The sequence below is a fragment of the Geospiza fortis genome, unplaced genomic scaffold, assembly GCF_000277835.1.
Source record: "Geospiza fortis unplaced genomic scaffold, GeoFor_1.0 scaffold265, whole genome shotgun sequence".
Classification (NCBI taxonomy): Eukaryota; Metazoa; Chordata; class Aves; order Passeriformes; family Thraupidae; genus Geospiza; species Geospiza fortis.
The window spans coordinates 2,209,316-2,234,971 of NW_005054393.1; the positions used below are offsets into that span (position 1 = coordinate 2,209,316).

At 39.0% G+C, this 25,656-nt stretch overlaps 1 protein-coding gene across 1 annotated transcript in view; it reads left to right on the forward strand.

Moving 5' to 3' along the window:
- Positions 1–25,656, forward strand: part of HECW1 (HECT, C2 and WW domain containing E3 ubiquitin protein ligase 1) — a 236,178-nt gene that overhangs the window by 120,226 nt on the left and 90,296 nt on the right. Inside the window, exons 5-6 of the mRNA XM_005425695.2 lie at positions 15,474–15,549; positions 24,721–24,890. Coding sequence (XP_005425752.2) covers positions 15,474–15,549; positions 24,721–24,890 — 246 coding nt within the window. The remainder of the gene's footprint in view (positions 1–15,473; positions 15,550–24,720; positions 24,891–25,656) is intronic.

Here is a 25,656-nt window from a genome sequence, read left to right on the forward strand (position 1 = left end):
CGGGCCTGGCCTGCGACAATTCCAGCACCAGAAGGACTGATAAGAGACTGAGTGAGCTGGGCTGCAACCCGGGGGGTTTTCTCAGTTGGTCATCTCTTTTAGAGTGGCAAGGGGTTTTATTGTTTTAATATTGTTAGGTTCTATTGTTTAATAAACAGCTTTTTTCCACTTTTCTTCAAGGAGGTATTTTCTCCCAGACTGGTTGTGGGGGGGGAGGGGCCGATTGAATTTATCTTCCTACTAGAGCCCCTCTGGGGACTCTCTCTCTCTCTCCCAAAATTTTGCTCTAAACCAAGACACTGGTTTAAATCCAGCTGGAAATAAAGCACCATGCAGTAACTCACTTAACCTATCTCCTCTCCCCAGCCACCCCCATGGAATGGTGAGGAGAATCAAAGGTAAACTTGTACTTTGAGATAGGAAAAGTTTAATAATTGATGATAAATTAAACCACAGTAATAATGTTAAATGATGATAATAATTACAGTAATAATAATAATAATAATAGGAAAAACAGGTGATGCAGCACACAACACCTCTTGCTGAATGAAGCCAGCCCCCTTTTCCCAAACCCAGATCAACTTTCCTACTAGATAATTCCCCCCAGTTTATATACTGGGCATGGTAATCTCCATGGTAATCTCTTGGAATATTCCATGGTAATCTCTTGGAATATCCCTTTGGACAGTTCAGGTCACCTGCCCCAGATGTGCTCCCTCCCAGTTTCTTTTGTTAAGCTCCTCACTGGAAAAGCATGAGACAAGGAAAAAACAGTCTTTGACCTGGGATAAAAACAACAAAAGCCAAATAATCGGTGTGTAATCAATACCATTCTCATTCCAAATCCAAAACACATCACATCTAACAGCTACTGAGGAATTAACTCTACCCTAGCTAAATCCAGGACACCCAGGAAGTTATTTCCAGTCATGTTTCTGGGAGGACATTGTGCTTTCATGGAGACAAGAAGCCCATGTTCTGGTTATCATTAAAATCAGGCTGACATTTTTTCAAGACTGTCTGACTTAATGTGTGAATTCTAATTGTTCAGATTTTAGTTTCTTAATGATGGCCCATGTTTAGTACCTGTGATTTCAAGCTAATTTTGCCATTTTTAAATGTCTTGTTCAGCTTTGTTATTGTAGTGGTTTTTACAAAACCACCACAGTTATGTAGCACTGCCGTTGGTCATCCTTATATTTCACCTCAGATGTGGGTGGCAATGTTTTACTTCTTGGGTATGTGCTAAGAATTAATGTTTTCCAAAAGGGTTACAAATTCTCTAATGAAAGTTGTTATCATAGACTTTAATCTGCTCTTAATTCCTATTAACTGATGAGACAAAGCAGAAGACTTAATAGTAAGTATTAGCTGTGCTGAAAAAGCACAGTGGTCAGGTATCACAGACATGTTTTATGAAAAATCCTTTCCTTAGGATTTTTTCTCCTGAGAAGCTGAGAGGCCTCAGGAACAAAATGTAAACAATGATTATCTGCTACTGTGGAATACAGCTGGTGCATCTGTGATTGGTCTCATGTAGTTGTTTCTAATTAAAGGCCAGTCAAAGTTCAGCTGTCCAGACTGTCTCTGTCAGTCACAGGATTTTGTTATCATTCCATTCTTCTTCTTGCTTGCTAGCCTACTGATGAAATCCTTTCTTCTACTCTTTTAGTATAGTTTTAATATAATGTATATCATAAAATAGTAAATCAAGCCTTCTGAAACATGGAGTCAGATCCTCATCTCTTCCCTCTTCCTGGGACCCCTGTGAACACCACCACAGTCAGGTTTCTGACTGACATGTCCATTCAGGGAAACTGGCATACTAAGCCATGCTGATTAGTTTAGAACAAAGAAGAAATGACTCACGTTGAAGAAGGAATGCAAATATTAGCTGAGAGACAGCTGTTTGTGTGGATAAGCCTTCTTAAGATGTTGAATAAATTTTAAAAGATGTACAGGAAAAAAACAGTAACTCACTGCTTATCCGAAGCAATGAATAAAATCCCAAATGGCTCTTTAAGAGCTCGCAATGAATGAGGCAAAATAAGTAGATGGAGCTGGGACAGTGAAGAAACTTGTTTTGTAAAATTCTTATTGTAATTTCTGTAACAATAGAAAAATAGGACATCAGGAAAACATGGTAAATACAGCAGAATTATTGTATTCTGTAATTGTATTTATGGTTTTATTTTTTAAAATATCTGTGAGGTTTGTAAAACAATGTTAGGATGTCAGAGGCTCATTTCTTGGAGATGGTCTTTTGTTTAACAGTATTTACTACTGTATCTCAAACACACTGCCAAGTGAAAAGGGAGGATGAAGGCTAATCTGCAGGGAGAGATGATTACAAAGGTGTGGCTATGGGCTTTAAATCCATTGGTGTAGATTACAGCAACCTGAAAACCAGATCCACTGAAGTAGTAGAGATCTTTCTGCCTATTCAGTTGGTCCTTCTCTCAAAGCCTGGGTGATCTACTGCACAAATACGGGCTGGATGCAAGTTATTTACATTGTGTTTCTTTGTATGGCTATTTAAAATTACTTACTGCTGTAAGGCATGTCACTGTGGACAAGGTGCTTTGGAGTCTAATGCAAAGTTGAGTTAAATTGGTTTTGGTTGTTGTTTTGGTTGTGCTTTTTTGTTTGTTTTCTTTTCTTTCAGAAAAGAGCATGGGGACTTAACTATGGTTTCTGACTGAGGTCTGATGCAGTGACCAAACTGCCTGTGCTCTGTGTTGCTGTCAGAGCTGTAGCCTGCAGGTTTTCAGATGGGAGGGAAATGTTTAGGACACACAAATGAGAAATAAGCTGAACATGTAAGTGGTGAATTTGCTGAGCCAAAGCAGAGTACAATTTTACAAATCTTTGATGCATAGTTGAGAATACTGATAAATGCTTGGGTAGGTGTACAGATAATAGAGTCTCTGAACCACCCACAAATGTAACACAGATTTTAGTGGAATCACATATTCCTAAGCTAAAGGATGTCATGTTTCCTGTGGGCAGCTGGAAAGCTGGCACAGTGTGGGGAAAGCTGGGGGATAGGTACAAGATAGGTACAAGACCTCTTCTTGTGTCCACACATCTGTATCACAAGTATCTGAATACAAGCCAAGATATGAAGATATCCGAGATGGGCAGTTGTGTGCCCAGTCTCTCACTCAGCAATATTAAACAAATTTCAGCAGCTCTCCTGTTCCGACATGCCTGTTTTAAAGTACTGTGTAAATTTCTTTACATCAGAGCAGCAGCCAAACAGCCAGACATGAAGAGGGAAAGAAGGAGGTCACAGAATTTGTTAAAGTCACATCTGTAGCCTGCACTGAATCTGTGTGTAGCTCTGCACTGAAGTTTCATATCTTCTACAGCTGATAGATGCCAGCAATTTAGTCCTGATTGGATTTTCAGTAACCAAGGACTTTCCAGCAGCCAGAGTAATAGAGAAAAATAATTTAATTTTCTTGAAATATCTTTCTTTTGTTTTCTTTGCTTTCCTTAGTCCTGGAAAGAAGAGGGGCAGGGAGAAACATCCGGGGAGAGAAGAGATTATTGTCATTTTGCAATGCATAATCCTTTATAAAAATAGCCAGTACTTAAGATCTCTTCTGAAATAACTCATACCCTCAGATAACCTAAAATCAGCAGACATGACTGAGGAAATGACAATGAGGTGAAATTGCAGGCATTTATAACAGGTGGATTTGTAGGTCATTTTGAATGTTTCTGGATAACCTTCAATAACTTGCAGGTTGTTTCAGTAGAAATACCCTAAGTAGGCAATAGAGAGGAGCAAGTGGTGACTAAAAGCCAGAAAGGTTTTTCAGCATCCCAAGAAACATGTCCATGTGCACGTGCATGCAAGCCCTATTATGATCAAGATTTCTTTTGTTTTATCTGTATGTTGAGTGTATCTTGCATTGCCTGTACTCAACTTCACGCAAAACCTGGGTGATCCAAAAATACATTTATAATGTTGCATTGGGAAAAAGTTATGATGGGAGACAGCTAAAAAAAGAAGCATTAAAATTTATGTATCAAGAGGCAGACTTTGTGCTTCACAGTTATCTTAGGTTTGCATTTCATGATTTCTTGAAGCTTGACAGGATAACCATGTTCCCTTAACATAGTTTTGTTGATAGAATAAAGTTAAATAATATTGCACACTTTTTAAAACAATTTTTTCCTATAACTATTACTCAGACCTCGTTTGTTCTCAAGCTTTCTTACAAGTGGAGAAATTGGTGTAGGTCAGTATGTTTTTTATCAGCAGATGTGCATAAGAATATTTCTTTAATAGAATTGTGAACCCTTTGTTAATTTTTAATCCTTGAATCTCTTGAGAAACACTTTCCTTTTCCATTAAATATCTGGCTCTTTTTTCCCTGGCTAGCTAGCTGAGTTCTCAGGCAAGCTTGTTTCCATCTGTACTGAAAACATGCAGCACCTCCCCACTCAATATGTCCCCTTTAAAAGGAGGCTTAAATTCTTACATCTATAAAGTCTGATGGAAAGCAACTAAATTGTTCTTACACACTTCCCTTTTTAACTCATCAAGTCTGATTTTTATTTACACTGGGCAGTTTTTGCCCTTACAGCTGTGTGGCAGGACTTGGTGGTGAACCTAAGTATAAACCACATGAATTAAACCACATGTTGATACTCTTAGCAAAGGACAGCCAGCACCTCTCATAATACCTACCTAACTCTGTGTAATTGTTAAACTTCAGTTCACAAAATGCATAATGATTATATCTCGAATACCAACACATTTGTGACTTTTTTTCTGGCAGACTACAACTCTGGACTGTGATTCCAGAGGTGAGATGTTTGAGGGCAGCCTAGGGCTGTTATTGTACGCCTGAGTCAGTTATGTGTGAATTTTTAAAATGTAATACCAGAAAAGTCTGCAAGTGCCACTGTTGTCAGGGAACCCTGGTTTTTAAAGCAGCCTGTTTATTTCTCTTATTTTTCTGCAAAGGATCTCACCTTTGTCATAGGCAAGTTTGAAAGCTGCTGCTGTCAGGTTTGAGTTCTAAAAAAGCTGTAGTGATCACTGTTGGAGTATTGGGATTTTTCTGGTGTTTGGCTTGGGTGTTTTGAGATGTATCTGAAACGGAGGAAGGGAATCTTTTTAGGATGTAAGGATCTGGAATTTTAGAAATTAATTTCTTGCTTTCCTTATTGCATCCTCCACTGGTTTTTCCCTTTGTTTTCCACTTTTGTTCTATAGACTCTTGCCTTTTTTCCTCTTTTCTGGTTCTAGTTTTTCCATTTCTAGTAAATTTCTTTCACCTTTATTTTGGCTTCTTCCTTTCAACATTTTGAAGAGCTTCTGGATTAGGAGAGGTCTAGACTGCCTGAAAAGCATGCTGAGTGCTGACCACAACCGGCCTTTAGGACCCCTCAGCTGCCTCTCAGACAGGCAGCTGATAGCTGTGTGAGCCTCATAGTGGGGTGGTCAGAGCTGGCCGGAGAGCCCAGGCATGTGAGACATCTCCTCGTTGCTGTGGAGGTGACCTGTGTCCATGTCAGGCTTGGCCTGCAGGTCTTCCGTAGTTAATGATTTCCTTGAAATGACAACACTCCTGCATTTAGTTGACACCACTTTCCCATCCTACGATATTTTAGTGACTTTATGTTCAGAAGACTTGTGTCCAGTATGCACCAAGACAAATCCTTCACAAGGCTTTTGGTGGTGACCAAATTGCTGTAATGAATTAATCTCTGACTGGAGATCAGATTTTGTAAAAGCTGCTTCTCCCCAGAAGTCCTTCCTACACCTCAGGTTTGCTTAGTGCCCTGCCACACTCATTTTCAGAATGAGTCTGGCCTCTGTTTTCTTCATCCTTCAGACTGGACTTTACATACAAGGAGTGGCAGAGATAGAGCTGGATTTATTTATTCAGTCCTAAGGGAATTCTTATGTGGAATGTTACTGATTCCTTTAACTCCCTAATGGGATATTGTAGGGAAGGAGGCAGACTCTAGTCACAACACATGTTGAAATGATAGCAGGTCATGGGCACAAGCTGCAGCAAGAGACATTCTGATTAGGCTTTAGGAATATCTTTTGTGTCGAGAGAGTAGTCAAACATTAGAATGGGTTGCCCAGAGAGCTTGTGGGATCTCCATCCTCAGAGATACTCAAAGCTGAACTGGACAGGGCCCAGAGTAGCCTGCTCTAAGTTGGACCTGTTTTGACTGAAGGGTCAGGTGACTTCAGGAGATCTCATCCAACATTGTTTATTGTATGTCAGTTTGATTACAATCAGTATTCCCACAAGCCCACTTCGCTGGAGAAGGCTGTTGACTTTTTAAAGCCTGCTGTTCTAGAAAGCAGAAACCTGAGAAAAACAAAACATCAAGTGCTGTCGACAGCAGAAGCCAGGTGGAAAACAAAGGCTATTTTAAAATAGAAAAGATTAAAATAAAACAACCACAAAATCAGACAAACAGCAAAACAAGCAAACAAATAAAAAACAAAACCCATGGGTTTGCTAAGGTGAGATAAGCAGTTTCTGCTGAGTCTAATGGATCTGCTAAAAGGAGAAACACTGAGTGTGAATGTGGTTGCATTAACTGATTGTAGATAATGTAAAAGCAGAAATTTTTTTTCTTCTCAGCTTTATTCTTTCTGCGGCATCCTGACTTGAAAAATGCTCTGTGTAGTGAAATGTTTTATTAGGAATTCAGCAAGATCGAGGGACATCTGAAGTAGCACAGATATTTCTCTACTTTTAAATTCAGACTATAAATCTACAGTTGCATCATTTCTGCCCAAAGTGGGACCCAAGGCTGAAAGTAAAGTGTCTGTAACTCACTTCTGGAAATAATGGTATTCATAGTTGAACTGGTATTTGAGGCATTCATTTAGAAGAATGGGCATTGTTCGCTGCCTAGCTGCTTCTTTTATGGTGCAAAGGGTCATTGCCTCGGTTCCCTTGTCCAGAGCTTTGTCAGCATGACTAATGCTCTGAGCCCTTCTTTAAACGTGGCTTAGCTGAAAGATGCATTCTCTCCCTCACTCTCCCTCGAGTGTCAGCATTACTCATCTGTGCACTCGTCCCACCCAAACCATGTCAGAAGAGTGAGGAGCTTCTGAAGCTGGAGTGAAGGCAGCTGCTGATAGTTTCCTGCCTTTCATAGACATCATGGATGTGTCAGTGTTTCCACTATATGTGTCCTATGTTTTGGTGACTCCGGTCGTTTCATAGGCAGAGAAAAAAGGTGCAATTTTTTAATTCTGCATACAAAGTGTTTTCATGAAAAGTTTGATTTTGAAGTCTGTGGGGCAAATTTTATACAAAATTACATGATCCAATCGGTGTCCAATAGGCCTCTTCATCTGTCAATGGCAAACTTCCCACTTATTTCGGTGGCTTGCAGGATATTGCTTAGGTGTTCCAGAGAGGATAATATTTACGAGCAGTTCTTGCTGTCAGGGTGCTTAAGCACGTTAATAGTCTATGTATGGACCTGTCAGATTTACAGGGCCAATACTGGTCTGCATTAGGCAGCTGCCTGATGTAAATCTGATCATAACAACAGATTTTCTTAGAGTTTCTTTTCTGGATGGTGGTAACACTGGGAAACACAAAGCTGTTTAGCAACAACAAGGAGCCATCTTCCCTGCTAACTAAACTGGAGCTTATTTTGAACATTGAGTCTGTAAAATACTGTCATGTTTTGGACCACTTTAATCTTGCCGAGAGACTTTGTAAGGCTCATGGGGTCATTGCCACCAAATAACCTGCAGTCTTAGAACCAGTGTGGGGGCAGTTGGTGGGATATGCTGCAGAAAACAATCCTCCCCAAAGTTTGATGGGTATAAGTGAAATATATGCTGCTTAGATGTAGTCCAGCCCTCAACCCAGAAACAGCAACCCAAAGCCTACCACATGCATCTGTGATTGTCTTTCAGCGTCTGAAAATCTAAGACTATTTAAATAAAGTTTCAAAGAGTGAAGGAAGATCAGAATCTCTAATCAAAGTCTTTCCTCTGCTGCCAAAGAATAATTGAAGTTTATTAGGCACGGTTGTTGAAACAATTAAAAAGCGCATTTATTAAATTTTTGGAAGAAAAAGCTATTGGACTCTGTGGGAGGTACTGATTTCTTGCCTCAGTTCTTGATTTTGTTTTAGTTGGAAGTGTTTGCTCCCAGCATCCTTATTTGTGATTCTGGTTATGCTGAAAGAGCATTCTAGGCACATAGGATTGGTTGGGGAATATGAAATAGCTTCATGCCAACCTGGAAACCTCCATATACTTGGTATGCACTCTCACTGGATGTCCTCTTGCCGTAAGCCTGTTGATAGTTGCCTTCTAGAGGATGTCACTGAGGCACTTCACTAAGCAGCAGGGTTTTTTCCCAGTATTTTAGTTTGGCTGCTACAGTTTGTAATCTAGAATCTGCTGAAAAAATGCATAATGTTTACCAAGGGGGAAAAAATGTTTACTTGTTTACTTGCTCCTTATTTAAAGGGTTTCTAGGACAAGAGTTTTTGGAATTAAAAACGTCTGTGTCCTGGGAATAAATAAGGTAATAAATACTATTGCAGGGTGGGGCAAAAGACATGTTCTGCAAAGAGAGGGTAATTGTCATATGCCCACAAAAAACAGACTCTCTACTTAATTAGGGAGTGGCATTGAGAAGGTGGTGTTAAAAATAGATTAGAAACTTGTAAAATAGTTGATAATTGTTAAGCATGTACTGTTAGTTTGGTTGTTATATTGTAAAAGGGGTTAAAAGGATAGTTATAAGAAATAAGCTACTCAACGTACCATAATACACCTAAGTGCGCCACCCCCCATGCAAAACAAGCCAGCCTGGACAGAACTGTAATGGGCCAATCAAGTGCCTTAAACCTTCATGCAAATGAAGGATCCAATCCAAAAAGAAACCAATCCAAAGGGACAAAAAACAGGATAAAAAGGTTGCAGCTGACCCTCTGAATGTGTGCTGCTCCACCTGGAACATCATGGGACATCGCTGCTGAAGACCCAGCGCCGGCGCTGCAGCATCCTCGACGGGAACGCTTGTGCTCAGCCTGCAGGCCCGCTTGCTTTAGGCCTTTCTTTTTATTGTAATAAATGCTGGAATCACTTTAGTACCAGGAGCTTGCTCTCGTTTTTAACAGTGGTCTATTACAAGGCTAGAGTGCTGCTGACCATGGCACTTGGGGAAGCCTCTGTGTGTATGTGTGTGGCCACAGTCCTTCAGGGACGTGAGCCGGCGGCAGGGCGCCCAGCAGGAGTCAGGCTGCTCCTGGAGAAGCTGGCAGCTGTTTGGAAGCACCTGATAGAAAAATACCACTGTGCCAGCACAATGGCTTAACAAGCTAACAGGATAAGTGGAATATATTGCATTCAAGAGCTGGATAATTCTGTTAGCAGAGTGGGGGTTGCAGCTGAAGCACTGCCACTAATTAGGGGTAGATTTTCAAAGTGGTGCCTGGGATTATAGACAGACATAATTCTGTCAGTGGCAGTCAGGGAGCTCAGATCCTCATTTGCTCCTTTCAGAATTTGCCCCTTGCATCCCAGAGCAGCTTCTTCGCTGAAGAAGCCAAGTGAGGGTGTGAAAGGAGGCGCTTAGTCTGTGTTTGCTTAGTGAATTTTTTTACAAAACAGTTTATTTTTAAATTCAGCACCTGGGAGGGAACAGGAGTATTCACTCATTTGCAGATGTACTGAGGAATTCCCTCTCTGAAGAAGATGGTAGAATATGAAGAGTGAACTCAGGATGATGTCTGATTTTCTCTTACTGTGATAAGATGCTTCACTGCTAAGCTGTAGAAAATGTAAGCCTTTTTCCACTTGTTTCGGAGAGTTGACCTAATGTTAAGCATTAAGTGAAGTCAAGAGTGCAACAGTAAAAGCCAACAGAAGTAGGTTAGGGGGGAAAAATTTTTGAGGACTGTTCTGGACTCCTGTGCCATGTACACTCTGGTCTATTAGAACAATAGCTCCAAGCTAGTTTAAACTGAAATCAGCAAGGCTGTTAACCTTACTTATTTTGCTTTAAATCTGCTGGCAAATTCAGTGGTCTTGAAAAGCAGAGAACAGAGAACTGGAGCTTGAAGTAAGCGTAGTGCAGGCAGTGACTGGACAGCCTGTCTTTTGCACTGCAATACCACATCTTTAGCTATGGCACATCTAGCAATACCTTTTCTGTTTGCTGATGCACAATTTGGGTTTAAGTTGAGTCTATTTTTCACTTTTGATTTGAACCAAGCACGGGTTGTAGTCTTCCCTTTTTGTAATGCTGTAATCTACTGCTTTTCATCCTCAGAGCCAGTGTGTACAAACAGAAAGTATTTTGCTGCTTTACATTTGTAGTTTCCAGCCTTCTTTCATTGTAGACTTGATTATAGGTCTGGATAGTACTGCTTGGAAGTGTGAGCTTTTCTGAATACTTTGAATATGTCCTTAGATCTACTTTTTAAAAGAAAAGCCCTTGTGGATATATAGTATTGCCCCAGCTAGAGCCTTGCCAGGTTACAGTACCTGACTGTTTAAACTGTGTTAGATATTACTGTAGTTACAATCTGTGCTATCATTGTAAAATATTCTAGGTTTTAATTAGCATCTTTTAAAATGGGAACTTGATTATATTGAGCATTAGGTCATGTCCACGATGTTCGCCATGATATAAAGTCAATGAAAGCAAACAGTGCAGCACTGATTTTAATATCTCTGTGATTTCCTCTGTTTAAATGAAAGAAATACTGACCTGTGGAAGGTAATTTATATCAGTTAAACGCCACCATTCTTTTGCAGCAGAAGCTACTGATACAGAACTGCTTTGACTGTCAGTGAACAGTGAGATTAATTAATCTAGGTCTTTCTTCTACTTATGGGAAAAGAGAATTCACTTAGCTTTGTTGAATCTCTTCATGCATGCACAGTGGCCAAAAATGTCCTCTTCCTTCTGATGGAAGACAGAAATCCTTTTCCTTCTGGAGAGGAAGAGTGCTACAGAACACTAAGACATAAGAGTGTTTTCCTGTACTGTGTGTGGGAAAAGGAGTAAGTGCTTGTATTTGTCAGCTGTGCATGTCTAGCTGTGATAGATGCACGTAATACAATCATATTTATCCTGTTTTGTATCAGCAGGACTTTAGGAACAGTTAAGGTTTGCTGCACAATAGACAAACATGCTAAAAGGAATTTAATGCTGTAAAGGAGGTTTTACCAGTATGCTGCACTATAACTGGTCACTGTGGTGTCCAAAAGCAGGTTTTCTAGTACATCACCAGGTAAACACAGTTACAGCAATTAGTTTCTTCCAGACCTGTATTCACACTGTACCTGTGTCGAAAAGTATTTGCCTCATCATAACCTAGAGCAACAGGGAGGCTGAATAGGGGCACCCTAAGGGTGCCCTGTAAGCGACTTTATTTTCAGGAGCAAGAGTATTGCCCTTGTTATTCTTCCACATATTTAGGTAGACTAGTGAAGGGAAAGGTATTTTAGGAGATATTTCTTATTACTTATGAGAGTCTCTGTTTCTGGCTTTTTGCTTAGAGAAATTTTTAGTGATGCGCTTGGAGTTTTGCCTCAGCAAGAACTGATGAACTCTAATACTTTGGGCTTTCTCAAGATGATTACTTTTTTCATAACACATACCATGGCTAAAGAGAAAAGGAGTCTCAAGGGCACCCTTCGCTAGTGTGAAATCTGCCTTCTTTCTCATTCAAGGTCACATAGCTTCCTTCTAGCATTTGCAGGAGCTACTCACAAGGAAAAGTGATTCCAGGACAAGACTATTATTTTTAGCTTTCAGTCTTCTCCTTTGGTCTTGTTTTTTCCTCTGTACTGAGAAAATGAAAAGCACTACCAGAGCTGTACTGTTTCCTGAGGTCAGCAAGTCCCAACAGGCTTCAGTCTGGCCTTAAGTACCTTCCCATGTTTCACAGCTGGCCATCACAGGTGCTGGTAGTCATCTTTCACTTTGCTTCAGAGGCTGAGAAACTCTATCACAGACCAGAAGTGTGTGGTTTTTTATAGTGTATGTTTACTGGAGAATATTTTAAAGGAAGTACTGATGCTTCTCTTAGTGTTTGAATGGATGTGCTGACATCAGTGGCAATGATGCTGACTCCAGCTACATTCAAAGAAATCAAAAGGAGGTTTGAACCCAGTTCAGGAAGCCTTTGGTTTTTGGAGAGAGATTCAGCTAGGCTTGAATTTGCAGCTCATGTACCATTTCATGTCTAGATATAGCAGAAATATGTAGTAAAAGCATATTAATTCTGTTTTGTATCAGCAGGACCTGTAAAATAATTAGGCTGGGTTGTGAAATGTGCAGAAATGGCATTATAAAATAAAAATATCAAGCTAATTCAGACTGAGCTCTCACTTCAAGGGCATAACAAAGCCCAGAAGTTAGTGAGGGAAAATGACATTTGTTCCTTTTCATGTGAAGGACTTCAAGTCCATAGGATGTCAAGTAATGAGATGAATGTTGTCTGTCTGTCTAAAACACAGCTAACTGTGTTTTAAGTGGCAGTTGATAAGATAGAGGGGTTTTTACCTCTGATGACTAAACTCAAGGTTTACTTACAGTGATAAAACTCCCAATGTAGTTATACTGCAGCCACTAAAATCAGTCTGGATTTCCTTCATGATAAATGGCAAGCAGGAACGGTGTGCACATGCCTATCCCAGGCCTAAAGATACTATGAAACCCATTTGATATGGCTGCTGATGAGCTCTGGTGACCACTTGCCCTCTTCGGCCCTGCTCTGCATCAAGTACAGCCTTGTCCGCATTACTGGGGACAGTCTGGTACTGCACTGGAAAACAGTGAATCTAAACTGCAGCAAATAGCTCTTCTTATTTTAAGAAAATCAGACTTAATGTTGGGAGATTTGTCTCTCTTACTTCCTTGCCATTCCTTCTGACTTCTTGAAATGACAATATTAAAGTATAATGACTTTCATAGCTTTCGTATTACCCTTCCTACTCTTTGAGAGAGGATGTTTTCTGCTCCTGACCCTGCTCTGGCATGTGCCCTGGCATGCCTAAGGACCCTATCATGGGTGAGAAGGTGCTGTGTATGTGTGAGGAGCATACAGACCAGTGCCTTCAGACCACTGGAGGATGAGGAGCACAGGTCTGTGATGACAGCTACACAGGAGGCTCAGCTGTATGAAGTTTTTAATGGTGCATCACAGGCCTCAAACCAAAGGACAAAAGCTTCTCTCCTTCAGCCTTTCTGCCCTGCATTCCCTTTCTCATCTACCTGGCCAGGAAGAAAATTGGAAAAGCTTCCAGCAAGTGTTTCATTTTGCTAAGGTTAATCGCTAAGCATTCTCAAAACGCCTGGCATGCTGATGTAGTGCTGCATCTTAGAGAGTTATGCAGGGGTCAGCTACTGAGGATGGAACTCGTTTGCACAGCAGGGCTGGCTTTTAGTACCCTGATTGTATGGCTGAATGGTGAGCACTTGACAGGACGCTGTGGGGTGCACCTGCTTCACAGAACAGATGGACCCTTCAGGAGCAAATACATTTATTTTGTTGTTGTTTCACTTATGGGACTGGATGTGTTATTACTCCCCTTGTATAAATGGCAAGCTTTGCTAGTGCAAGTTTGACCATGCTGAGGATGCTTTGCTTTTTATCAGGATTTGTGACAACAGTCTATTATGACTGTCTCAATATAGTTTCACTAATGTAGATATGGCCCTTGAAGGGTCATTTAATACCAAATATTTTTAAGTTTTGAACAGGTTTGCAGGACCCCATCAGATCCACGCAGTTTGTTCAAAGTGTAGTCTGCTGAACTATTCATACTGGCGTGTTGTATGACATACATGGCAGGTCTAAATAAAACCCCAGAAAAATGTTAAAGGACTAGAAAAAAACACCTTCTGCAAACGTGCACATATCTAGATTGGTTGGCTCTGTTGCTATCCTGGACAAAATCATGAAAAGACCATAAAAGGAAGCATTAAAGCATAATGTGTAATTATTATTGGGCAGTGACATAGCATGAAAAATACATGTTGACAAGGAAATGTCATTGTTTCTTGATGGGGTCACAGCTTTGGCTGGTAACGTTGTTGAGTTCTTGTCATAAAATTCCCATAGTCACATACATTCTGATTTAAATGTGTGTCTATCCAGAAATCAGTGGCAGCTTCAATAATCATGTTGAAACCTACTTTGCTGAGAAGGCCAATAGTACAATTGCAACTAATTAGCTGTGATCCAATAGGGATGTTTCTATTGGAATTTCTTCATAGTCCTGCCCTGCTCAGTACCTTTTACCCCATTTAGATAATCTGGAAGAAACAAAATGATTATGACTAAAAGTCAGGTCCTGCAGAACCCATTATTTTATAAGGATGTCTAAATTCATCCATATATTTTTGATCTGGGTCTCATCTCATCCATGTGAGGTTGTTTAATCCCTGCTAGCTGGGCAAGTACTCACTTGCCCAGGTTTTGCACTATCTGGGGGCAGAGAGCAGCTTGTCTTCTAAGTTAAGCTTGACTACACAATATTTAATATACCGAGCAATGAGTCACAGCTGAGTGGGACTTCAGTTGCTGTTTACCATCAGAAATTGGAACTTCACTGCATAAATGCTGTTTTTCTTTTTTGGCTGAAAGCTGGGTGGCAAGAGTGACATGGAGCTGCTGCTTCCTGGGGGCAGAGCAGCACTTGGTTTGACTCCAAAGTCGGTGGGAAGCAGTACTCATAGCACCCTCTCCCTGCTGAGCTCGGAGTCTGACACCCGATGGCATCTCCTCTGCCCTGCTCAGGGGCTCCACACAGAAACTGCTGGTGGTGGGCTTCTCCCATGGGTGTTCTTGCTTCCCAGCTCTGATCACAGCCAGAAGGCAGCTTGGGGCCTAATTTGCACAACAGCAGCTCACCAATAACTTGCTGAACCAAAGACTGACATTAAAAACTGAACTGTGGAGTACAAAGAGTAATCTATGGATTTTAATTCTTTTTTCCAGTTCACCCTCAATGCATATAGTTAGCATAATTCACAGTAGGTTTTTTGTGCAGGGTACTAGCAATCTCTCAGAAGTCTTTCTCAAAGGTATGCAATAAACCTTCTGGAACAAGATTTTCCACACAAGTAATAAGGTATTATAAAGATGGAAGTTGTTTTAAGACGTGCTAGCCACATCTCCATCCTTATGTGATACTTTTATCTTCTAACTAATAAGTAATTCCTTTTTGGGTGAAGAACAGCTATATTGAAATTACAGTAGTATTTTTGCATCATTATGGTTTTTTAAGGGAAAGTTTCCAGGCAGGGATGGCTTAGGCCATTAATGGTTAAATGATTACCTAGATAAAACCATGGTTTTGATCTCTGGTCATATAATTGATTCTTAGTTGTAAAACTAACTAAAAATCTGTAAAAAAAGACAGTTACTAAGCAATTCTCTCTTTGAGAGTTGTTGGAGACTACTCTTTCTTATAATTCTTTATCTCCCAGCAGATTTTTAAAAGCATCACCAATGAAGACTCAGTCCAGGGCCAAGGAAGTCGGAGACTGATAAGTTTTTCACTGTCAGGTAAGTCACAGCTGATAAGTAAGTTTTAAGCCCAAAGAGTTTGGGACTGAAGTTACTAGAACCTTTTATGTACACAAGTGTGTAAGTATATGTATGTATAAATTTATGCATGGATTCTTTGTCTGTACTAGAAGTAATGCTGAGACAAAGAATAAATATCTATGATTATTGCCACACTCTTTTCCTTCAGAGTTACGTGCTTGTTCTTGTAAGTACTTGTTCAAATAGAGTTCTGGGGCCATATTAGCTTTTTCTGTTCACAATTAAATATGTAGGTCACAGAAAGCAAGATCAAAGTCATGTGCTTTATTTACAGAGCAAAATGGATTTGTGGTAGTACTCTGTTCCTTGGAAAGCACTTTCCACAGTCATGGTCTGGACCTGAGGCAGATCCATGTGCTGTGGTGCAGAAGATTCTCTGAATTGCTCAAAAGCGACTCTCAGACTTCTTGAGCCAGAAGACTGCTCTCATTTATCTGCATTGCATGAGGAATGTTTAGCCTCATTACTTGACATGTCACTGCAGGTTTTAAAGGCTTAATATGTTTCCATGTAACAGCTATGAGCCATTTGATCTAGCTTTGCTAAGAACAACATGTAAATCACGTCTGTAGACAGAAACCAGTTTGTCAAAAGAGAATGGTTATGAGCATGACTCTTATTTTGGAGTCTTTTGCTTGCTGGTTTGTTTCCATATTTTTTTAGCTCCTGGAAGACCAAGAGAAAGATGCTTGACTTGACTTGGAAATTCTTTGAGCAGGTAGTACAAAGTGTTACCCTAGTTCAAAAGTTTTACAGGAGTAGGCCTTTAAGTGTGAAGTCCTACTCTTGGACAAGCATCTCATTATGTGATTGGTTTTGGCCATATGATTTATTTCAAGCTTCCCTCTATTAAGGATGCATGTCAGTGCTTTTCCAACTTAGGCAGCTTGTGTGGTTCTTGAGAGGTTGTGTATGATACATAGCAAATCAGACTGACATTGGACAGGGCTTTTTTAACACATGACTTACTTTTGCCCGGTTGCACACTGGACATCCACCCATCAGTTGACAAAACCACAGGTTTAGCTCGACAGAAGTAAGGAAGCATTAATATTTTTTAATGGCCATAAATAATCTTAAACAGAAAATGTGGCCCAGAACTAGTTACAGTTTTTCATTCTCTCAGATTCTTTGGCCTAGTAAGCCAAGAGGTGTCAATAGTAATTTGTGATTTCAAGAGTAGTAAAATGTGGGATCAGTGGGCCCTTTTATGAACTAGAGTATCTAATTTACAGCTTGATTTAAAGTATATGAAGACCATACCTCATAATGCATTTGGGATATCTTATTCATGTGATTCATAAGCAATTAATCTGCATATATATAACATCCATATTCACAACATCATCACAGCCAGGTATATGAAAGGCTTTGATAAAATAATTTAGCAGTTATTTTATCAAAAATCTAAGTTATCAAAATAGTTCCATTTCAGTCTTTCTGAAATTAACAGATTAACATATCACAAGGATTTATTTATTACCTTCTTAGTCAACACCACAGAAACAAAATGTTGTCTCTCGCAAAGCAAAATTATTGCTATTCCTATATCTGCTGTGCCAACCAATAAAATGCAGCTCAAGGCAGACCTCCCAGAGGCATCAGAAGGAATAGGGATTCCTTTCCATTTGCACCCCTATTGCAGCCGTAACCCCTCTATTGTCACGAGTCCTTTTTGCTCATACAAGGTTTTCCTTTTCAATATCTGTATTTTAGTATACTGTCATCTTCAGTCATTAGTTAATAGAGTCATTACTTAAAAGTTAGGTTTCCAAATTGTGGTTGATTTAGTTGCAGTTAAAAAAAAAAAAGTGGCTGGAGTGTCATTAATGTGACTGGAGCCCATTGCACCAACACAGAGGTATCATGCCCTAAGCAGTCTGTAATCTAACAAATGCAAGACGAGCTATGCCTTCTGCCATATAATTTTTTAGAAGAAAAAGTTATTAGAGTGGGAGAGAAAAATCTCAAAGTAGGCCAAATCACAGGAAATGCTGAGCAATATGAGTGCATTTCAGCTGCCTTGTATTGCTTTTTCTACCGCTGAGAGAGTCCAGTGAGACCCTATGTTAAAATGAACTGTGTGGAAACAAAGTGCTTTATTCTTTCTGTAGTTTATTGAGTATTTGGTTAGATAAAATCCAACTGTTTCACTGGAGGGTATTTTTGAGAAAAGATTTCTGGAATGAATGTCAACCAATGAAAAAGGTGTAAAATGATCCTTGAAGGCACTAGCTTCTTGAGAATGGAAATAGCAGAGTTTGCGCTACGTCATTAGGAGAGTTGTTTACTTCATGTTTGCTTCCTTGAGACTGGAAGTTGTTCCTGTGAAAGGCTGGTTTAGATTAATAGGTTCACTGGCAACACTGGTCTCAAAGAAGATAATTTGCCATGATTAAGCTTCTTAATAATTTTTATGATGACTGTATTATTATAGCTTTCATTATTTAAAATACCAAGAGAAATATTTTAAGCCTAATTTAGCTAGACTGAAAAAAGCCTTTAAGGAAAACTCTGCAGTCCACTTTGCATTTACTTTTCAAACGTGCCTTTTCCACTGTTCCCAGTGAATGTCACACTTCCAATAAGGTGGCTGAAAAGCATCAAAGCTCTCTTACATGAAGTACAGAAGGAAAAAATGTGCTAAGCTTCCTTAGATGTACCAGCTACTTCACTTGCTGGTTCATGGTTTAACAGCAGTATAATGCATTTGCTGAAAGGCCCTAAAACCAGTCTTGTTGGATGGTATATTTAGAAAGTGTTATCATGTGGTTTGCATAATATGCCTCCTAGCTCTATGCTGCATCAAATAAATTTTTCCAGGCTTTAATATTTCACATATCTCATGGTTTTGCACACTTTATTTATAAGTGTCCTTGGGGAACAAATTACCAGAAGATCTGAATATTTCACAAACATTCAGGCATTTATCTCCATCACACATCTCTGAGAATCTTGTTAGTTGTTTTTGTGTGGTTTTCAGACCAGATATTCAAGTAATAATAGTTGTCAGTTTATAGAAGATAGAGAATAAATCACAACTGAAAATAGTATAAGGTCTGCTAAGGGTCATTATGACAGTAGTTGTTAGCATGAAATGCTTGTTCAGAATGCAGATATTTAACGCCCTTTATTTTCCAACAATTTTTTAAATCCTAGTGACTGACTTTATAACTACTAATCCCATACTTTTTTCTTACTTGTCAGATCTTGTGTCAAGGTGAGGTGGCTTTTTACCCTGTCCAGTACACATTGTGCCTACGAGGTATGCCTAGACTAGCAGTTTGAAAGGCCTCAGAAGGCTTTGAACTCAACTGCCCCGTTCTCCTATTTAACACAGGACACCTTTCCCCGTGGTGGTGAGCTTTGTGTGAGTTTGGCTCAATGATATCTCACAGACAGGTGTGTAGTCAGGATCTGAGGATACCAAGATGGTGCTTTGCAGTGATAAAAACACCCCCTTGCTGTGATAAGCTGTTCATATTAACAGTTCAGACTTTTTCTGTGTTTTCATTCCTGATGAAGATGATCAAAAAGGTAGCCTGTCTCTCAGACATTTTGGAATAATTAATTCCATACTGCTTGTCTTTTATTAATGCACCTATTTTCTTCCTAATATGTCTACTGACCTTTATTTAAACAAATGAGAAACCATTTTGTTTTTCTTTGAAGCATTTATAGCTAGAGAAAAAAAATTTCTTCTATATTTTACTGTCTTTAATGTTTTGCCTGGGAGCCCTGTGACCGAAACATTTTGGTTTATCTGATCCACTTAATCTTTTTTTTTTAATCTCAGACCTTAAAATACCTTCTTCTGCAACTACACTAGCCCTTTCTTTTTTCCCTGCATTTTATTTTAAAATAAAAGTGAAGTCTGTCTGTCTGTCTTTATGTCTGTAATTTCTGAGAGCAAAAAGAAGCACTTAATTTAACCTTTTGCATATCGTCAGTTGCAGAATCTCATTCAGTAGCTGATCAAGTCAGTCATCTCTTGTGCTTCAAGTAGTATCTTTCTCAATTCCTCTGCATTAGTTTGCTGTGTTGGATTTTAATACTTCCTGTCATTGCACATTACTGTTTGATTTCTAGAATAGAGTCCTTAGTATTTGCTTCTTGAAATCTAATTAATATCAGATGCAGTACTTCTGCAAATCCAGGCTCACCTTCTTCCGAAGAGGTAAATGCCAAATGAAGTTTGGTATGATACACTGCTTCATGAGTCAAATTGGCATTTTAGTAAATGCAATATTGCTGTACTCTTACTATTGAAATGTTGTTCCACTGACAGTAACTAAAAGTATTGCTTCAAGAGCACAAGGCTGAGAGGCAGTACCTGTCTGCCTCTCATTGAATCTTGAGCAAGCAGAGTTTTGTTGTTCCTTTCTTTGAAGCCATGCCTATATCTTAGGCAGCTCAGCTCAGTAGATGAACTGCTGCACTCTGAGACAGGTTCTTCTTGTTCTGTCCAAGGTCTACCAAAGAGATACTGACATATCAGCACCCTGGAAATTACCTTCTCTCATTGTTAGTCTGTCCAGATACCAGTCCTGTTAAAGTATCTTTTTTCAGTGTCAGAACCAGAGCTGATAGCTCTTCAGGAATTCACAAAGGAAATTTGAAGAAAAATGATGGATTTGTCCATTGACATCCAAATTAGCAGCTCTTTAGTGGTGATGGATTATGAAGATGGTTTATTGTGCTTTGATACAAGAACTATCAGGATCTCAGTAAAATGACAGTATTTTTTACTTTCTGCCATTAATTGAACAGATCATAGAATAAATTCCATTTTGGTATTCTTCAGGCCAGATCATCATATAAATTGACCATGGCCATTCCAGTAAGACTGGGGTCTTTCCAGTGTCCTATGAACTTCATAAGTTCTGGTTTTAGGTATATTCTGGGCAAGTTTGGCATAACTCAAGATGTCTTCATTCCCTCAAGGGGTCAGATGGCTCATAAGGAATATGTCTCATTGCCTGGTCCTGAGATCATGAAGCCGGTATGCTAAATATGAAAAATGTGAATTTGGTGGGTTGACTATAGAATTTCTTAGGGTTAATAACCTCTGAATAAGTGCCAATATAGACACCTGCATGACATCAATTGTCATCACTTGGATGGTGCTTGGGAACACAAAGAACATTCAATATTTGGCATTTGTTGAAAGGAATTCACCATCTGTTTTAAAATATCAGTATCAGTTTCTCAAAAGTAGTAGCTCTGCTACTTACTAGTCTTTGACCCTTCTGTTGGGCTGTAGACTCTGGAATCTTCAGTAGAATATTCAGTAGAATATGTGCCATCAAGAGACCAGAGGGACTGAGTCTTTTTAAGACACATTTATAAACTGCACAGAGTAGTCTTGTGTGCTATTTCTAGGATAATTCCATTGGCAAAGTTATCTCTTGGGAAGAACAGCTTTGAGCTCCCTGAACTTACTCCTGACATATTGATGACCAGACTAAATGTAATTAATTTAGATAACAGACTGCTCCAGAGTCTGGTTCTCTGTCTGATTCTCCATCCTTTTCTGTCATGCTCCTATATGGAGCATGGGTCTGGTTGAATACCTTGCTATGTCTGTGGGGAATTGAAAAACTTGAAATACTATCTTTATGGTAGTTTTGCTCATTATTTCTGTCAGAGAATCTCCTTGCTGAGCATGACAAAATGTGACTTCCCTGAGCTTTTGGAAGCTTAATAACTTGTATTGAGGCAAAATCAAACATTGTAAAACACAGATGAGTTCTAGCTGAGTTGTTGGAATTTACATCCCCACCTGGCTCCAATAAATGCACTGGTTCACCACAAAATAGTCTCCATCACTATCCAGCCACCAGTGCCCCAAAGTTTGTCATGCCTCATGGCAAATAGATTTGCTAAATGATTCTTTATAATGCAGACAGGGAAGTCTATGGCACACCTTTGGGACAGAGGGTACATGCATGCAAGTGACCCAGTGTAAAACTTCCTTAGGTCTCATCCAGGCGCCTGGAAAACAGCATATATGGAAAGAAAGCTCTGGAGTTGGAACAAATTCATAAGTCACTTGGGGACAGCAGCAGGCAGCAGTTAGTACAAGCCATTTTTCTCCAGTGAAGACAGCCTAGCTGAAATAGAATGCATGTACTTAAAAGTTGTGCAAGTCTGTGGCAGAGAAAGGCTGTAATTACTTTGTCTTTACCTGGATTTCTTCCTTCTGTCATCTGTCATGAGAGATGGCCTGACATTATTAAACTGTTAGATGTATATAACCTCTTTCACACTAAAGTGTGATTTATGACTAAATGAGAAACTGGCATATGGTATATTATTAAAAATATGGTCTATTTTTTAAGAGACTGGATGAAAATACACCTTTTCAAACCATAGATGAGTTATCTTTGTAGCATTTCATCATATGCCTCCAAGAAACACACTCTAGAATTACATTGTACAGCAAGATATGTCCCAGCCTTTTGGAATTCATTTATTCAACCAAAGATTTAAATTCAGTTAGCTTCAGACCTTCACCTAAAAGTTTAGTATTTTCTGAACCTTTTTCTGAAATTGATAGAGAAAAATATTTGCATTTGGGAAGGCAGAATGGCTGTGATTCTTCTGTTGGGGAGTTATGCTGGAGTGGTAAGAATTACAGCAGCAGGTTACAGCAGATAGTTGCAGGACCTACAGATAAGTTTTGCTTCAAATGAAATGAAATTCTGCTTGTCTGCAGATATCCATGTAGCTTTATTAAGAGCTTTTTGAATTTTGATGCTCTGTTTTTCACAGTGATGAGAATTTGCGGTGAGATATATAATTGGGATATTTGTCCTTGGGAAAGCTAATTCTGCTAGCCCTATTCATACTCTGGACAATAAAATTGAAGTTTCTAACTGACTTTTGTTTTTTTTAATCTGCATTACTGTGTAATTTCAATAAGAAAATCACACAAATAAAATTTTGTGCCATGTGCTTTGCTAAATTACTTTTTTTCTCCTCATCTGAATACAAAAATGAGACTATTAACTGAGTGGGAGTACCTTCATTTTCATGGCTGTGCTCTAATTCCCATTACTGGAAAGAGGCTGATAGGTCATCCTCAATGTATTTTCTTTATGATACATGATCTATAAGTATACATAATTGAGTGCTAGGTATTTTCTATCAGTAGAAAAATATCAGTATTTTGTTACTCAGTGGTACCAAAGATAGCATGGTCTCCCTTTAAAGGAAAAAAAAAACCAACGCAGAAACATATACAGCAATGAATATTTCAGTTTCGGACTCTTTTCAGGAAGTATCAGAGAGAAAGAAAATAAGATCCCAGAGGTCTTTCTCTCCTTTCATATGTTAGCAGCCTGAGCTAATGCACTGCTGGTCCTTGTCATTCATACTCATCTTGCAATGTTGGTTTCAATTTTTTTAATGCATTTCTAACAGTACAACTTCCAAAGCAAAAGAATTTGCCATATAGGATTTCAGCAGGGCTGTTAGATGAGATACATGTGGCTACACAGAGATTTTGCACTCAGAAAACAAAAAAAGGTGGGGGGGGAATAAGTATTATCTTTTTGAAGCAGATGATTTTCTTTGTGTGATAGGATTGCTAGGACTGTGGCAGTACATAGTTTCAGCAATGTACTTTCAAATAAGCTCTTAGCAGTGATGTCCTCTACTTTTTGTTTGTTTGTTTGTTTTTTGGTTTTTTGTTAGAGAATGTGTCAAGAATGAGATTCTTAAAATACAGTCTGTTTCAGGGCCATCTGTCCAACAGCTTTTGAATATGTGCAGCATGAATTGTTGATGGAATTGATTGGTGGAATAGATGATTAAAACCAATGGAAAGAAAAGCAATTCTTTTTAACTTGCACATTTTATTGTGTTGGCTACTACCATATGTTAAGGAAGCAACACACAACTGGGTTTGATATAGCTATTTTCTGGAAAAAATACTGATGATGGTGTGCAGTGTGTATGATTTTCAGAGTCATCCAAAATATCTGCCTTGAGGGTTTTTCATGGTCTCCCACAACCTGCCAGAATAATTGGGGTTTTAATCAGAAGAGAGTTAGAAGACTGTGAAAATTAATGTTTTCAAAAACTGCCAGAAGAAAAAAAATGTGTTTAAATTGAATGTTTAGGTATGCATCTCTGCAGTTTTAGAAACCATTATGTCTAATACTTTTTATCTCCCCAATACAGCAAGAGGAAATAGGCAGAATGCAGTACAGTGCTTATACCCCGATGTGAAATAAATCTTTAAATAGAGGAGAATCTCCATGCAAAGAGTTGTGGAAAATAAATTAGCTACTGAACTCCCTAATAGGAATAAGTGCTTCTATGTGCCAAAGAAAGCTTAGAAATGCATCTGGAAAAAGAGAAGATCGAGGGGGTCAGTCTGTGTCAGTTGAGCTAAAATTAATGATATACCAGCAGATTAGTTTGCATTTCACCAGCTTCACAGGGATAGATCATAATGGGCATTGTGTCTTTCTTCAGAATGTTATGGGGAAATTTTCAAATAAGTATCTGGGCATTTTCTGTGTGTGCAACATATATTATGCTCCCTGGGAGTTCTGCAGTTGTAAAACCCTGCTTAAAATTTGGACATTATAGACAAGAGTTTTCCTAAGGTGAAGTTAACCCATGCAGGGTTTAAAGTGGGAAAACATGTAAAATGACTTCTTATATAGAAAAAAGTGGTGCAAAAGGTAAGATCTGTACAGTGGTAAAATTGATACCTAGGAAAAATGGCATCCATTGGGTGCCAAATGCCATGACTTTGACATTAAATGACAGGATCTCTTTTTCAGAGTAGTCCTTCCACTACAGTCAGGCTGAGCAAGTGCTCAGCTTATTAGAAAAATAAGTGTATCACTTGAAGTTGCATAAATATTGATTTAGAAGCTGAATCAGTCTGCACAATCAGGCTGTAAACTTGCAGTTTCATTATGTAACAATTTGTAAATTCTAAATCACAAGATCATTAGAGTTTGGCATTATATTGCCTTACAATAAACATAGTGAGCTTTTTCACATTCCTGCCATGTTGTTTAAGTTCATTACCAGTTCCCTATGTACTGTTCCTAGCATACCAAAGAGATGCCTGGATTGTGAAAAAGAATCTGGTTCTTTGCTTTTCAGATTTCCAAGCTTTTGGTCTGAAAAAAGGGATGTTCTTCAATCCAGATCCTTATCTGAAGATTTCCATCCAGCCTGGAAAACATAGCATCTTTCCAGCCCTTCCTCACCATGGACAGGAGAAAAGATCTAAGATCATCTGTAACACCGTTAACCCTATCTGGCAAGGAGAGGTAAGCAGCTGGAGAGTTAAGCTGAGACTTTTCTTAAAACATGGACATTACTCTAGTACTATCCTTTTTTTTTTCTTTTCATTGTGTTCTTGACTAAATAGTTGTTGACCTAACTGTGCTTGATGTATTCTATGACTACTTGTCTCAGTAATTAGCTACAAAGACAGGTGGTACATTAAAACTTCCAGTATACTTTCAGTGTAGGTTGTACTTCATTGGTGCAGTTTATAAAGTTTTTAATAAATGAAGGCAGGCATAAAACAGAATTGAAAAAGAAACTTGCATACCATGAAAGGCTGCTGCTAGATTGTTATAGTGTTCTTACACAGAGACATTATATGAAGCACAACAAGTACAGCATGAAAATAAAGAGAAGCAATATGATTGAAAAGTATCAATGGCAACACAAATCAAAGGCAACTTTGGCACATTTGGCCATCACCTTGAAGAAAGAGTCTGTAGTCTGCTTCTTTTTGTTGGAAGGACTTGTACATATTAATGAGATCTGAGAGTTCAATTGCTGCCTGCTGTTTTTAAATTACATGCAAAATGGCAATAGGCAGCAAAGAATAAGGAATCTCTTTGGAATTAAAGGAGCCTGACATACTGGGTGTGATTTACTGGTGTGCTCTGTCACAACAATATCTCCACTGCAGGAAAGAGTAAAAGTAAATAAATACACTGCACAGATTTATTCAAATTAAAATGCAAATTGTAAAGTAGCTGAGGGATAATTAGGTCAAACTCTGTAGAGATGGAGCTGTGA